Source organism: Monodon monoceros, unplaced genomic scaffold (genome assembly GCF_005190385.1).
Source record: "Monodon monoceros isolate NGI ecotype Baffin Bay Population unplaced genomic scaffold, NGI_Narwhal_1 Super_Scaffold_1, whole genome shotgun sequence".
In the NCBI taxonomy this organism is placed as follows: Eukaryota; Metazoa; Chordata; class Mammalia; order Artiodactyla; family Monodontidae; genus Monodon; species Monodon monoceros.
The window spans coordinates 61537764-61554145 of record NW_021703765.1 but is presented as its reverse complement, the minus strand read 5'-3'; the positions used below and the strand labels follow the sequence as shown (position 1 = coordinate 61554145).

Here is a 16382-nt window from a genome sequence, read left to right as displayed (position 1 = left end):
TTAAGTCATCTTCTCCACAGGATCTAGCCCCTGGAGCGCCCAGGAGGGAAGCCACCAGTGGCAGAAGTGGAGGTGGTGACACACAGTGCTTGGACCACTAGCTTCCCCTGGGTGTCAGTGACAAGGACTCTACTTCAGGGACAGTCCCACTTCCTTTGAAAAGACATTAACATTCAAATCCTTACAAGTTCATCTGATGATAAATTCTAAGGTCAATTTTTATTTCTACAAAAAAAGGCAGTCAAAACAATATAAAACATGTAAAGGATATTACTGAGTGAGCTTCACGTGGAGCCTGACTCCGCGAAGGCCATGAGTCCAGTGGGAGGGGGAGGCCGTCCTGTTCCTGGGCTGGGCCGTCTGGATGCTCCAGAGGAAGGGCCAGTGGGGCGCCGGCGACCCCAGGCTGGTGCCGGTGACAGAGGAGTCTGCCAGAGGGTCAAACGTGCTGAGGAAGGGCCGCGGTGGGGCTGCTGCACTGAGGACGCAGAGGGTGAGCTCTGAGCTACGTCGGGTGGACACGTTGGTAACACGTGAGCGTGGAATTTCAAGTAGACACTCTGGCTTTAGCACTGTCCGCAGGGACCTGGACATCTTCTAGAACAGCTGCAGGGAGGAATGGCAACCTGTGGCCTCGGGAGCCTCTCTGGTGAAAAATTCCTCCCACAAGTGCACCGTGCTCTGGCTGGCACACCCCTGGGGGCTGCCGCAGACTTGGTGCTGGGGGTCTCCCTAAGCAGGCCGGCCCAGGTGGAGTTCATCATGATGCGGATGGCAGGGTCTGCCAATCTGGTCAGCATTACTGGGGTAACATTAGCCAGAGTTTTGCAGCAGAGCTAGGCCTCCCTTTCCACAGCTTTGTTTTTGGGAGGGGGTGGGAGTGGAGATGGTTGTTTGCTTGTTTTTTAATTTTTTTAAAAGGATATTATAAATCAGAGTCAAGAGAAACTTAACCGACTCCCACACCAGGCCGCGTGCCAAGGAGGGGAGCAGAGGAGCCGCAGAGGCCTCCACGGCCCCTCCTGGCGGGAGGCGGGGCCTGGGTTTGGGGAAGTGAGTGAAAAACAAACTAAATGCAAAAAGTGGGAGTTGCAAGGGCAGGGGAAGAGGGGAACCACAACTTTTTTTTAACCTTATGGGCTAAATGTAAACTGAAGATTTTGGATAAATTTGGACAGCAAAAGAAACACCATTCTTTTAAAGTAGACTGAAGCAGTGATTTTTAAAACAAAGAAAGCAGAACTAGAACATCTTAAATTTTTAATCCTTTCTTTACAGGTCACCTAGACCACTTTTGATTAAGAAAACTGTAGAAAGTTAGTAACTGCCACAAGCAGATGCCAGGCGGTGGCACATGTCAATTTTCCATAGAGTCCTGCTTCGTGGGGTGTCTGAATGCACTGCTCGGCATCTCTGCTCACACTTGCTGGAATCAATCGCGGCAGATTTTAGTCCACAGGTCGCTTTTCCCCATATTTCTTTGTAAACTCTTCAGCGTTCTTACAGAATTTTTTACGGTCCTTAGAGTATTCTTCAGCTAGGTCAGCCCGGAGCGGGTGCTCGGGCTGGGGGTCGTTCACCAGTGCTATGAGGGACTGGATGACTGCCAAGAAAAGGACAAGGCACCGCTGGTTAGAAGGCCCTTGGAAGGAGCATGGCAAGAAACAAAGCTCTGATTAAATGTCTATATGCTTCTCAGACAGAGTGGCCTCCCATTCATGCAAAATTCTAACCACCAGCACTCAACCCATCATTCCCGTGATGAGAAGAAAGTGATGGAGGACATCTACTACATCTACTGTAGTGGATAACTAACCATACAGAGTGATGCCACGTTCTCTTCCTCCTCCTCCAGGAAGGCTTCCTGTACTGACACACTGGGGATGTCCCAGTCCCCAGTCATTCTCACCCCTCTCCTGAACTTTGGAGACCCAGGCCCACCACTGACACCCCCACTCTCATGCAGGTGAAGCTTCTCCAGGGCAGGGACTGGGCAATGTGCCCAGCACTACACTCGGTTCAGGGTGTGTGACAGGCCTGCACTGTGTAAATGGATAATGAGCCCACCCTGAAAGACCCCTAGCAGCTTCTGAACGGCCGAGAAAGGTTCACTCGACCACCCTGCATTAACCACCGGGAGGCTGTAGCCCTCATCAGCACTGCACAGTCCATTCCAGAGGTGGAAGTCACACGGATGGCTCAGGGTGGATTCCACAATGCTCCCCCAAAGGGCAGTCAGGCTCAGATGTGCTAGACGGCGAGCCCTGGACAGGAGGGCCAGGAGGGAGTGGAGGGAGGGGGAAGTATGGAAGGTCCAGGAACCCCTGGACTCCTCAGAAGTGGGGTGCATGCAGCCACCAGGCTTCCACACACGTCCCCTGACTCCCCCCAACCCCCACCAGGACGAGCACCCCCACTGTCCCAGCAAAAAGGCCCCTCTCCTCTGGACTGCCGATGCCAGGTGCCTTTATTGGGAGCCCACGCTCTTCACCCCAGTATCACAAGGAATGGGTTAAAAAAGCTTTTTGTTCCAGTTTCTCCTTGTCTGTCACAAATCCACATGGAGCTTAAGTGATTATTTACTTAATATATTTCTTTAAATCACATCAAAAATATTTTTTAAAGGAAAGTTAACTATTAGTAACTCTTATGGACAATCACTTTCACTTGCCATAAACTGAAGGCACGCGTCCATAAACATGAAATAAGCACCTATGCTGCCTCCTTCCTGGCCAGAGGAAGCAACCACCGGAACAAACACTCTTCCGAGTGGTTCTTTCTCAGCATCTCTGAGGCACCCCAGCCCACTGCACTCCAAGACTCTCCACACCACGCTCAGCCGTGAGACTGCTGTTCTTAACTTTTGGGAAACCTGAACCACATTTGCCCTATAGCACATTTATAAGGTGGTTTCCCATCTTTTTCCAGGATTAGAAATGGTTCTGCAGCAGAGTTGACACTGATGAGTTTTCAAGTTTTCCTCCATTATGGAGACTCAGGCTGTCTCCTTCTCACTATGATCATCTTAATACCTAATGTATTAGTATCAAATACATTCATCGTTAAGACGTGCTTTTCAAAAGATAATTCACTTTGCAAGTTTGCAGTTTGTCTAATTCTTTTCAGAGAACTTGCCTTAAATATTTTCAAGTTAACTAAGTAGTTCTGATGAGTGCTTCATTCTTTCTCTACCCCTGTAAACTGTAAGAAAACCCAGCTGAGCTCGTTTGTTTCCACAGTGAGAACACCGACAGCTACAACGCTTTCCAAACCACAACCACAGCCCCATCCATCACTTTCACATACAGGGGGGGCACACTCATTATGTTTTACAAATGATCGAGCCCTGGCTTCTTGATCTCTTCCTTGACCCAAATGCTACTCAGAAGGATCTTTCCCCCTCCAAAATGTAGGGGCTTAAAAACATTATCAAAACTTACCTCCTTTCTCACTGTATATGATCAGAGACTAAAGTCTATAAAATTTCCTTGTTTTTGTTCTTTCTGACAGTTTGTGATGGAGGATGTAAACCGTATCTGTAACTCGCCCCTTTTCATGGGGACCCAGTGAGCTCCATTCTCAGAGTAAAATGTGACCCATACCTTCCCCCATACATGAAGGCGTACAATGCAGTGGTCTTCCATGGATTGTGCTATGAAGGGTAAGTTTATTAATCTTATCCTGTTTATTGTATTTGAGTCCTCTTTCTAAAGTTTATCTACTTGATTTGTTATAAGACAGCAAATGGGTATGGGGGGACTAAAACATTTGATTTATGAATCTGACTTTTCTGTTTATATAATTTTGTTGCTGTGTTGTTTGGTTCGTATAGAGGTCAGTATTATACAGGCTTCCTTACTGACTATATTTCATATGGCGAATCTCTTTCACCACCAAACAAAGCCCTTGCTCTGTTGATAGGTATGTACCAGAACCAGACACACTGCTGAGGAAAACTCTGTTTTTACATCCCTTCTTCTGGTTATTGTTATTATTGCCAACTCCTACCACCTTTCTGTATGATACAGGTTTGCCTTGTTTCTTGACTTTTCTCCTATTTTTGCTCAATTTTTAATGCTTCTTTACTTTCTTTTTAAAAATTGAGATATAATCCACATACCAAAAAATAAACTCTCTGAGAAGTATGCAATTCAGTTGTTTTTTAGTATATTCACAAAATCGTGTGAGACCACCACTATCTAACTCCAGAACGTTTTCATCATCCCTAAAAGAATGCTCACTCTCCTTAGTAATCACTTCCTAGACCCCTCCCCCAGCCCCAGGCAAACACTAACCTCCTTTCTGACTATAGATCTGCCTATTCTGGACATTCCATATACTGTTGCTTCTCATTATTTGCAGTAGTTATCCACTAAAAAGTTGCTGTGAATGCTGAATTATAGTGAACCATGAGTGACCCAAGGAATGACCAGCTATAGAATCACCCAGCTGAGCCCAGTCAACTTACAGAAATAAAAATAATAAACTGTTGTTAATTTAAGCCACTAAGTTTTGAGATGGTTTGTAATACAGTAACAGGTAACTGAAACACGGGGGACACGGTGTCAAGTCCAGGGACGACATTCCTGAAGTGTGTGAGGATAAGCTCAAGGCTATGCCAGACGAATCTACAGAATGATCTAGAGAGAAACCCTGTCTCCGATCACAAAATAGCAATTCTGCCCGGTGCTGCATGTAGAACAGCACCGTGTTTAAGATAAAAGTTTTAACTTCAAAACCTAAGTCAGCAAGTACAAAAGAATGAAAAACCTCTCTTAGGTTTATCTATTTGAAAAAAGCACCCACAACCTGGAAAAGCAGAGCATGTTGGCTGCTCACTGAGACCTGAAGCTGAAAACAGGACCGGTGCTGCCACAGCCCTCTTGGGCAGCCTGCCTGTGGGCAGAGAGAGGGGCAGAGCACAGGTACCTGCGCCCAATTCTCAGGTGAGGGAGGAGACCCGTAACTCTCTGTGGTCTGGCCGCCTGAGCAAATGCAGCAACTGCAGGCTTACACACAGAGCTAGGAGTTTGTGTGCTTAAGAACAACTCTGTCAATCTTTTACAGACATCAGCTTGTGCACGACCAAGCACCAAGCCCCCTGGAGACCCCTCCACTGTGACTCCACGCTTGGTACCCACTGCTTTCTGCTGCTCAGCTGTGGGAGCCTGGTGGATGCCTTTCATGGTGGATGTTTCAGTGACTCTTTCAGGGGTTCCACTGGAAAATGACTGTGTATATCAGTCACCAAAAAAAAAAAACAACACTTGCAGCCTCTCAAATTCCAGCCTCATCCATTCTCCTTAATCTAAAAAGACCGTAAGTGGTTCAGGGAGTTACTTACAAGAAAGCCACCAAAAATGTCAGGTTAGGATTGCAAAAGAAAATTCTAGAATTAAGAATAAAAACTAGACACAGTCTATAACAAAGTTTAGTCACCTGCCGGGGAAAAGAGGGGGGCGACCACAGTAGTGAATCAAGTACTTTTCCCAGAAAAATGAGGGCACCCAGACCCAGGGACACACAGGGAGTTCCAGGCCCACTAAGGCTGACTGTGTGCTTTCACGTGGGCACACTGCCCTCAAGTCTGGCCGTGCCCTCCCAAGACACCCCAGCATCCTGTGGCCTGCCACATGGCTCCGGCTCAAGCCCACAGGCCCTCAACACCCTCCCTTCCCCCTTCCAGTCTGAGTCCATGTGCTAACTGCTGTGTGAGGCCACTTCCCCCCGCCCCAGGCAGCCCACAATCCTCACGAACACTCCCAGGGACAGGGTCACACCCCTCCCTGCATTGGGAGTGAGCGCTGGTCTGGTCTGTCTGCGCGGGTCCCCCTTGGGCTGCGAGCACAAGAACTCCTGCGTGGGCTGAAGCTTAGCTGAGATGTGCCAAGCCCATGGAACAGCGGGACCACAGCAGCCTTCTGTGGACACGGTGGTCAGTGCTATAGGATTTCTCTGGACTCCGTGCGACGTGGTGTCAGAAGGGACCTAGAAGGCCCTGCCCGCAGCAGTGTCCCCAGAAGACACGAGGAGACGCCTTACCTTGGTCAGTTTTGGTTGCTGGCTTCCAGTTTTCAGCACTAATTACCGGCAGACAGACCTGCCCCTTTTCATCAATGTTCGGGTGATAGATCTTCGTTTTAAATGTGATCTTCGGTGGTTTGAATGGGTACTCTGCTGGAAAGTTGATTTCAATTCTGAAGGCCCCTTTATCATATGGAGGGTTGTCCTGGAGGGAAAGGAAAGAGGGCGGAGTGAACCTGTAGCTGAGACAGGAATGTTCTAATTGTTCACTGGAAAAATTACTTTGTTTCAAGAGGTTGTATCAACTGAAGCCTTGTCACCTTCAGGGGAACAACAATCAATCTGTATTTCTAGAGCAACATGTCTGCTAAACTGTGAAAGGGTCTGAGATGGACGCCCTGGCCTCTTTACCTTTTTTTTTTTTAATAGACTTTTTTTTTTTTTTTGAGTAGTTTTAGGTTTACAGCAAAACTGAGAGGAAAGTACAGAACTCCTACACACACACAGCCTCCCCCACCAGAGTGGTACACGCATTACAGGTGATGGACTGACACCAACACATCATCACCCACAGTCCACAGTCTACAGCAGGGCTCACTCTCGGTGCTGGACACTGAATGGGTTGTATAAAGTATTATACCCTATGGTATAATCATGCAGTATTCAGCCCTTTCAGACTGGCTCCTTTCACTTAGTAATATGCATTTAAGGTTCCTTTGTGGCTTGTTAGATCACTTCTTTTTGTCACTGAATATTAATCCATTGTCTCGATGTAGTTTATCCATTCACTTCCTGAAGGTCAGCTTGGTTGCTTTTGGCAATTATGCATAAAGCTGCTATCCACAACCGTGTGCAGGTTTCTGTGTGGACATATTATTTTCATCTCCTTTGGGTAAATACTAAGGAGCACAATTGTAGGTTAAGGGTATGCTTAGTTTTGTAAAAAATCACCAATCTATCTTCCAAAGTGGCTGCACCATTCTGCATTCCCACCAGGACTGATGAGAGTTCCTGTTGCTCCACATCCTCGCCAGCATTTGGTGTTGTCAGCATTCTAGATTTCCACCAATCTGACAGGTGTGTAGTTGCATCCTGTAGTTTTAATTTGTAATTCCCTAATGATGTGGTGTTGACTACCTTTTCATATGCTTATTTGCTATCTGTATGTCTTCTTTGGTAAGAAGTCTTTTCAGATTTTTGGTCCATTTTATTATTATTATTATTAATAAATTTATTTATTTATTTATTTTTGGCTGCGTTGGGTCTTCGTTGCTGCACGTGGGCTTTCTCTAGTTGCGGTGAGCAGGGGCTGTTCTTTGCAGTGCACGGGCTTCTCATTGTGGTGGCTTCTCTTGTTGCGGAGCACGGGCTCTAGGTGCATGGACCTCAGTAGTTGTGGCACACGGGCTTAGTTGCTCCGTGGCATGGGGGATCTTCCCGGACCAGGGCTCGAACCCGTGTCCCCTGCACTGGCAGGAGTATTCTTAACCACTGTGCCACCAGGGAAGTCCCTGGCCCATTTTAAAATCAGGTTCTTTGTTTTCTTGTTATTGAGTTTTAAGAGTTCTTTGTATATTTGGGGTTAACAGCCCTTTTTCAGATAATGTCTTTTGCAAATATCTCTTTATCTTTTTTGAAGGTATGAAGAGTTACACCAGGGGTAAATAACAATCCAACCCAGACCATACCAAGTGCTGAAAGGCCAAAGAGGTGGCCACAATTCCAGAATAAAGCCAGCACTCAGCTGTACGGCTGGCCCCTGAGGAGCTGAGCTGGCCCCTAGCTGGTCGCCAGGTAGGGCCAGAACCATGCCCCACCCCTGTGTCCTTAGGACCACTCAGAGAACTACCCTCAGGGCCTGCACACTGACGGCCCAGGAGCCTCTGAGAGATGCCCCAAGAGAAAGAGGCCAGCCTCTCTCCAGCTCTGCCTCCACGTCCAGAGCTGAGCCAGCCCTCCAGTCTGTGGCCTCCTGGCCCCGGACTCTAGCTCTCCAGGGTCCCAGCCCACTCAAAGAAGGCCCAGCTTCACTGAGTGCCCAGGAATGCACAGCGCTGCCTCCTCAAGCCCCAGCGTGATGAGATATTCTCCAGCAAATAGGATTCCTCTGCTGGGGAGTGAGGCCAGCACACGCCAGATCCCCACACTGTACCCTGGTCTATCCCCACCCAAGAAGGGTAAAATTAGGGAAGGCTGAGGGGTGGGAGAGGCCTTCCCAGCAGAGAGGACTAAAAACTAGGACGGCAGGGGCTTGGAGGGGACAGCATGGAACAAGACAGGAGGCTGGGGCTGAGTTTAGGGGTCTGAACCACCCAATCGAGCAGCTGGATCCATGGTCAGAAGATGAACCTACAGGATGCACCGCAGGAAGGTGGTGCCTCAGGGGCAGGTGAGGGAGGAGATGTCAACACCTCGGGCGCTGCACCTGGGTGAGGAGACAGACCCATGCACACCTGGAGGGGGTGGGCCATGGCTGGACTGGGAAATCATTTTCACCCCAACAAAACCTTCCCTAATCCCTTCTTTAGGGAACACAGAATTGTCTAGAACACTGTCCAGAAGTTAAAGTGGCAGCGGACTCCTCCCAGGCCTTGTCCTGACTGCTCACTACCTAGGAGAGCTAGACTCACCATTACCAACGAGCCCACGGGAACACAGAGATTTTGCTTCGGGGTTTTAAGAAGGGACCTGCTTCAGCCACGGAAAGAGCCTTCCTGGATGACCCTGGCTGCTGAAACCCACCAGATATGTTCAACCATCACCCAGGACTGACCAACCACCTGGGGCCTGCCGCATGCTGGGCCATGTGCCAGGAGCTGGAGACAAGGCCGAGTCAGGCCAGCCAGGCAAGCCCGGGACATTCCCCAACATCTGTCATGTGGGGGTGACCCTGAGGTAGGAGCCACCCACATTGCATGCTGCACATGGGCAAAAAGTCAGGAGAAGCAGCTCTCTCGCTACGGGACACAGGACAGGCCGAACCTCTCGCCGCCCAGGGAACAGTGTCTTAACTCCTCGGAGACTCTGTCCCTGTCCAGGGCTCGGGGTGACCAAAGGAGTGGCTCCAAAACCCCAGGGATTTGTGTGGAAGGGGGTGTGCAAAAATTCAACACAGTACCTACCCTGTGGATAAAGGCCTAAGTGCCACACGTGAGTTTTCCACACATTAGAGCTAAACTTATTCTGTGGGAAGGCAGCTCAGAAACTAGAAGGGGCCTCAATGAGAAAACACGGCTTTGTGGTAGAAAAACAGTATTCAAAATTTCAGGAATTTGCCTCAGATGGTCCTCTCCACAAGCCATGGAGAGCTACCCGCAAGGACAGTGCAAACCTTGGCTCCCCCCACCCCTCCCGGCTCTCACCCCACCCTCCCCAGGCGCAAAGCCACTTTGGAGCAACTAAGACCAAGAGGAGGCTCCTCCAAACCCCTTGGGCCTTTCCCCCACGGGTCCACTCCTGGCCTGCAGGCAAGCCGGCTCTTTCCTCCCCAGGGCAACCTTCAGGAACCCTGAGACCCCACCGCACCCCACGCATCTCTTAATCCACTGAAGACCCAGAGTCCTTCCACCATTGTACATCAGTCACAGTTTTGTGTCACCGTTGTGGCAGCTCTCCCTGGGGCTCAGGGAGGACACCACACAGCTCTCTGGCAGCCACTCCCTGACCTGGACAGCAGCCACACCAAGTCCCCATGGCGCATGCCCAGCTGGCGATCTGACACCACACGGGACTCGTGGCTGGACTGATGTGGACAGGCAGCTCCTAGATGGATCCACTGATGATCGACCACGTGTGTCGGCCGGTGGAGAACCCTCAGCGGTGTCCTTTCTGCGGGGTAACCCTTCACCCACAAGGAACACAGCCCGGCCTGGCTGCCCCGAGGACTTCTACCCAGGCCTGGCCCAGACCCACCCTCAGGCTGCTTGCCCCGGGGTCCAGTTACAGAGGGATGCGAAGGCGGGCTTCCTTGCGCTCTAACCTTCACAGTCCACTAGAGGGCCTGGTCGAAAGGCAGGAAAAGCTCCTGGCCTCGGAGCACAGACTGTCTTCTCATCCCCTCTAACTGTTAAGTGTTCATTCTCTCTTATCTCTTCGTGGTTGCCTGAATTACCAAGTCTGCACAGTGAGCAGAGTCATCGTCTGCTAACTTTGCTTTCTGAAGATGACCTCTTTGTACTGTTTTCAACAATTGGGTTCCTAGCACTTTTCACAGTACAGCTCTTTGTCAATGAATACTCTGACATTTAAAAATTCCATCATTTTCTCTTTGAAAATAAACATTTGTGGAAGAATTTTTAGAACAGATTTTCCAATCTTTCATGACCAAACTACCCTACGAATTACACCTAAATTTAAAATCACAATCTGTAAACCATAATGGAAAAGAATATGAAAAAGCATACATACATGTATATAACTGAATCACTTTACTGTACACCAGAAACACAACATTGCAAATCAACTACACTTCCGTAAAATAAATTTTAAAGAAAAAAACTAAAGAAATTAGGTTGGTCACTAAGTTTCAAAATTATTTCTTAAAAACCCAATAAAGCACGCTGAGTATTGCAAAAAAAAAAAAAAAAATCGCTGTCTCCAATAAAACGGAATTCCACAGGAACTTTCCCTCCTCTGAACTCATGGGCACCTTTCACGGCATGATTCACCTTCCCTTCAGGAAGAAGTAGCTTTATTGTTATTTCTCATAGAAATATAACATTCACACCAAAAAAGTAGTACTAGACATTCCGCCCCAGGATAAGGGCTGAGCGTGTCCACAACACAGCCTGCGGCGCACAGCAGTCAGCACACTCCTTGGTCAAGGGACCCGATTCTGGGAGGGCGGTGCTCTTGGCCGCACAGCCTGTGCCCGCCCACGCGTGGGGCGGATCACACTTCGCTTTCTAAGACCCAGCCACAGAACTATTAATGTCGGAGAATTCCTTGTCTGTTGTAGAAAACGTGTGGTGTGGGCCAGCGCCCTGGCACGCGGTGCTCCTGCACACACACACATGCGGTTTGCTGCTGGCAGCACCCACTCGCCTGCCCTCGGCGAGCCCATGCCTTCACTAGGGCTGCAGCGTATTCCACCATCAGACGCGGCACAATTTCCTTACCCCCTCCCCGTTGCCAGGCGAGAACTTGCTGCACTCGTGAAGAGTGTCTGGACCCAAACGCTTCCTTACCAAAAACATAAAGTGACCACAGGACCCACAACCCCACTCCTAAATATCCTAAAGAAATGAAAACGCATGTCGACATAAAATCCTGTTCACAAATGTTCATAGCAACATCATTCATAATAGCCAAACAGAGGAAACAACCCAAATACCTATCAACTGGTGAATGGATAAGTAAACTATGATATATCCATTACAACAGAATATTATTTGGCAATAAAAAGGAATGAAGTACGAATATATGCTACAACATGGATAAACCTTGAAAATATTATGCTAAGGAAGGAAGCCAGACACAAAACGTCACGTATTATATGATTCCATTTATATGAAATATACAGGATAGCTAAATCTACAAAGTAGATCTGTGGTTGCCTACACCTGGGGGACTGGGGGTGATGCTAACAAGGGGAGGTTTCTTTGAGGAGTAATAAAAAATGTTCTAAAATTGTGGTGATAGAGAAACAACTCTGCAAATATACTAACAGCCATTGAATAACTGTACACTTTAAATGCATGAAACGCAGGGTTTGTGACTCTCAATGAAACTGTTAAAAAGGAAATCAAAGCTAACTCAGAAACAGGGTTTTCGACTGAGGACAGTGTTGTCCCTCCTGGAGAGGTTTAGAAATGCCTGAGGTTGTCCCAATGACAAAGGTGGCTACTGGCATCTAATGAACAAGAAACAGAGACAACCCTGCACAAATAATCCACCTGCACACACCAAAATGTAGTTTCCAAGGCTCTCTGAGAACTACAAATTCAATAACTTACAGACTGTTTGTGGGGCGCCTACTCTGTGTAATGCACAGTGCTAGGGACAGGAAGTGGGAGGGAAACAGATAAAGGTCTCTGCCTGAACCAGAACTCGCTGAGACGACACCCACACCACCAGTTATAAAGCAGAATTAGCCCTCTGAGGAGCCCCAAAGAGGGGGGGGGCTGGACCACAGCTGACCCCAACGGACTGTCCAGCCAACGGCTGCTCCCGCTGTCTCCTTGCTGGCAAAATCCCAGTTTTGTTTCCGTCCATGCTGCCCCCTCATTGTGAACCGGGGTAAATCCTGACTGGTCTACACCTGTCCCATCCAATATGGTGGCCACCAGCCCAAGTGCCTATTGGGTACTTGCAACGGGACTCTTCCGAATTTAGATGTGCTATAAGCGTAAAATACCACCTGGATTTGAGACTTTGTGCAAAAAAAAAAAGAATAAACTATTTAGTTAATAATTATTTATATTGATGACATGTAGAAGAATATTTTTGATATACTGTATTAAGTAAAATACTTACCAAAGTGAATTCCACCTGTTTAATTCCCTTCCTTCCTCCTTCCCTTCTTCCCTCCTTCCTTCCCTCCCTCCCTCCCTTCCTTCCTTCCTTTCTTCCTTCCTTCCATGTTAGTTCCCTGACCAGGGATCCAACCCACACCCTCCTCGGGCCTTCAGCAGTGAAAGCGCGGAGTCCCAACCACTGGACCGCCGGGGAATTCCCTCATTTTCATTTTTAATGGGAGTTCTGGAAAATTTAAAAGCACGGCTGTGGCTTGCAGTATACTCCTTTTGGACAGCACAGTCCATCATGGTACTGCCCACACCTCGGCCAGTGACAGACCAGGGGTGGCCACGTGTCCTGGTTCTGGATAATGAGGAGTGAGAGGTCTGTGGTGGGCCCCTGGGATGGGCGTCTTTGTTTTTGGTCACACCAAACTACACACACACACACGTGTCACAGATGGAGAAGTCTGAATGGGGTTGGTGGACTGATCAGGGTCCACTTCCTGGTTACAGCACTGCACTACAGTTGCACAACAGGTGAAGGCTACTGGGGAACTCTGTTATTTCCTACAATTGCATGAAAATCTACAGTTATCTCAAAATAAAAAGTTCAAGGAGAGAGAGAGAAAAGAAGAGACCGTCTCTTCCTTCCGGGAAACTGTGAAGCCCATGCAGGTCTGTGCTCTCCCCTCGCCGAGCCACTGGATGGCCAGCCCAGAGCCCCTGCCCCAGGACTCTGTCAGGGGCAGCAACTTTCCCTTTTCAAAGCCACGCTAAGTGGGGGGTTTCCTTACTTGCAGTCAAAAGCGACCTCACTACTATGAATTGTGAGTGGAGGGAACAGAGAGGAGGGAGTGATTCACTGAGACCAGGGAATAGAGAGCGTCAGGAAGACGCAGGTGCAGGAGGATGACCAGTTGGAAGGGGTACACACGGCTTCACGAACAGAAGAGGAGGCCTCTCTCTCTGAAAGTTAACAAGCAGGTGTTTACCTCAACAATTGTCAGCTTTGAGCAGCCCAGCCCCAGGACAGGGGAGCAAAAGCTCCTCGAAAGAGGCTGGGGCCCGAGCCCAGGTGGGGGAGCTAGGGCCTGTGAGGTGCTCAAAGAACCTGTGAGACAGAATGGCCTGCACGGAGGCAAAGGCAGTTACAGCTTCTGCAATGGGATGTGATCGGTGTACCTGAGGCTCATTCCCAAAAACACTCTGCTCAGCAGAACCTGGTGCATGAGCCTCGGGGCTAGTGCAGAGGCCAGAGACACTATGATGGCAGAGAGACTGCGTCCTCTCCCAACAGGCTGGTGGAGTGACCACCAGGGCGGTACGAGGCCTCTCCACAAAACTCAATTTCATTTTAAAAACAATTATTGACACAGCTTTGGAGATGCAAGCCCTCAGGAATACAAAGCTGACTCCCAAGTCTGTGCTTCTGAAGCCCAAAGGCAGAGAAATCCAGGGCAGTCTGACTACACACTGACAAGAGGCAGGCATTTACCAGCTCCTTTTACAAATGAGGGACAGAGGCACAGACAGAAGAAAGACACTGTCGTTGTTGAAACGTTGTCACGTGTGCATGTCTTACCTTCTCAATAAAAGGTAAAACCAGCAGCAGCACCCCTGTAAGTCCAGGTTGACAATGACATGGGTAGGGAGCAGCCCAGTCAAGAAAGGAACTCAACTGGGGATGAACACCCCCCACCAAAGAACTAAGCACTCAAATCATCAAGTTAGAAAAGAACAAAGAGGGACTTCCCTGGTGGCGCAGTGGTTAAGAATCTGCCTGCCAACGCAGGGGACATGGGTTCGAGCGCAGATCCGGTAAGATGACACCTGCCACGGAGCAACTAAGCCCATGTGCCACAACTACTGAGCCTGTGCTCTAGAGACCGTGAGCCACAACTACTGAGCCCACGCACCACAACTACTGAACCTGCGTGCCTAGAGCCCGTGCTCCTCAACGAGAAGCCACCACAATAAGAAGCCTGCGTACTGCAACAAAGAGCAGCCTCCCGCTCACCGCAACTAGAGAAAGCCCACGTGCAGCAACGAAGACCCAATGCAGCCAAAAACAAATAAATTAAAATAAATTAAAAATAAATTTAAAAAAAGCAAAGAGCAAACAAATACCAAGGAAAACAAAAGACAAAACATAAAAGCAGAAATTACCATAAAAGCAAAAATTAGCAAATCAGAACACAGAAAAAAGAATGAAATTTCTACTTCTTGATACATGAAGTCAGTATAACCATCTATCAAAATCCACTAAACAGGGCTTCCCTGGTGGTGCAGTGGTTGAGAGTCCGCCTGCCAATGCAGGGGCCACGGGTTCGTGCCTTGGTCCGGGAAGATCCCACATGCCGTGGAGCGGCTGGGCCCGTGAGCCACGGCCGCTGAGCCTGCGCGTCCGGAGCCTGTGCTCCGCAACGGGAGAGGCCACAGCAGTGAGAGGCCCGCGTACCGCAAAAAAAAAAAAATCCACTAAACACAGAAAACACAATCCAATCTCACATATGACCACAGATGCAAGCACACTAAAGACTAGGAAATTTAATACACTGGAACATTTAAAAACAGTCCATTGTAATGAAGGGGGAATTAATCCAGAAAGCAATGAGGGGCTTAATTAACAGGCTACTTTGAAAACCCACACCACAAAACCTAATTGACAGTAATATGGCCTTTAATGAAATCCACTCATTCCTGATTAAAAGAGAAAAATTTAGGGTGTAACATCAGCAAAATGGCAAAGCAGGCAGCTCCAAACTCCCATCCTTCCATAGAAACAAACAAACAAAATACTGCAGAAACCGTCAGAACCAACTTTGTCAGAACTCTGGAAAACAGTCAAAGGTTTACAGCAACCTTTGGCTGTGAATGCAGAATCAAGAAAAAGGCAACTAAAACACAGTAGGAAAGCTTTGTGTCGACTTTACTTGCCCTTAGCCTGGCCGCTCCCTGGCTGGGCGACAGGCATCTTGAAGATGGGTGAATGATGGCCACCTGACTACCACGTGGGACCCAGGCCCTCCATTCCAGAGAAGCAGAGCAGACCTTATTCACAAATTACTGTCTGTCTGTTCTAACCAGTCCAGGGCTACCCGGAGGGCTGACACAGGTGCTCTGTTTTGCCTCGCTCAGAATCCACAGAGCATGGGAAAAGCATAGGAACTGCTCAAGAAGACTGTAGGGGACTTCCCTGATGGTCCAGTGGTTAAGACTCAGCACTCCAAATGCAGGGGGCCCAGGTTCGATCCCTGGTCAGGGAACTAGATCCCGCACGCTGCAACTAAAGATCCTGTATGCTGCAACAAAGATCCCATGTGCTACAACTAAGACCCGGAGCAGCCAAATAAATAAATAAATAAAAGACTGTAAGGCCATGAAAAACTCACAGCTGCCTACAGCAAAGGATGGCAAGTGAGACACAACAGATTGCATAAAGCCAAGGAGGTAAAGCCACAGAGAAACCCAGGGATATCAGGGCATTCAGAAGCACCCAGGTACACTGCGGAGCTGAGAAAGTCACACATATGCCTAGGACAGGATACACGCTAAGAAAAGAACTGAGACGATCTGAAGCTTTCACCACCAGCTAACCATAGGCTCAAGGAAAGCAGGAAGTGAAGAAGGCAGAAATGTAACTGGCCTGGCTACATGTTCAAGAAGTACCCTAGCACAGAACCAATCTGCAAAGACTGAGAGACTTTTTTAAGCTCCTGGCATTCAAGGAAATTTCAGTCAAAACACTGGTGGAACACAAAAAAGCCTTTAACACTCAAGAACAGCAAATCCTGCAGGGAGGGGGAGAATCTGATTTCCGCATTATAATATTCAAATGTCCAATTTTCAACAGCAACAACAAAATCACAAAGCATACAAAGAAACAGAAAAGTATGGCCC

General features: G+C 48.4%; 1 protein-coding gene and 1 non-coding gene across 2 annotated transcripts in view; one reads left to right on the top strand and one right to left on the bottom strand.

Annotated features, from left to right (window-relative positions):
* Window positions 1-870: 870 nt before the first annotated feature.
* The window catches only part of UBE2L3 (ubiquitin conjugating enzyme E2 L3), a 42816-nt gene continuing 27304 nt past the window's right edge, over window positions 871-16382 (bottom strand). The window contains exons 3-4 of the mRNA XM_029229341.1: window positions 6043-6229; window positions 871-1603 (exon numbers count right to left, since the gene is read on the bottom strand). Of these exons, the coding sequence (XP_029085174.1) occupies window positions 1449-1603; window positions 6043-6229 (342 nt within the window). The 3' untranslated portion in view covers window positions 871-1448. The remainder of the gene's footprint in view (window positions 1604-6042; window positions 6230-16382) is intronic.
* Window positions 15676-15748, top strand: TRNAW-CCA. Its single transcript has one exon. It is a non-coding gene; the product is annotated as a tRNA-Trp (tRNA).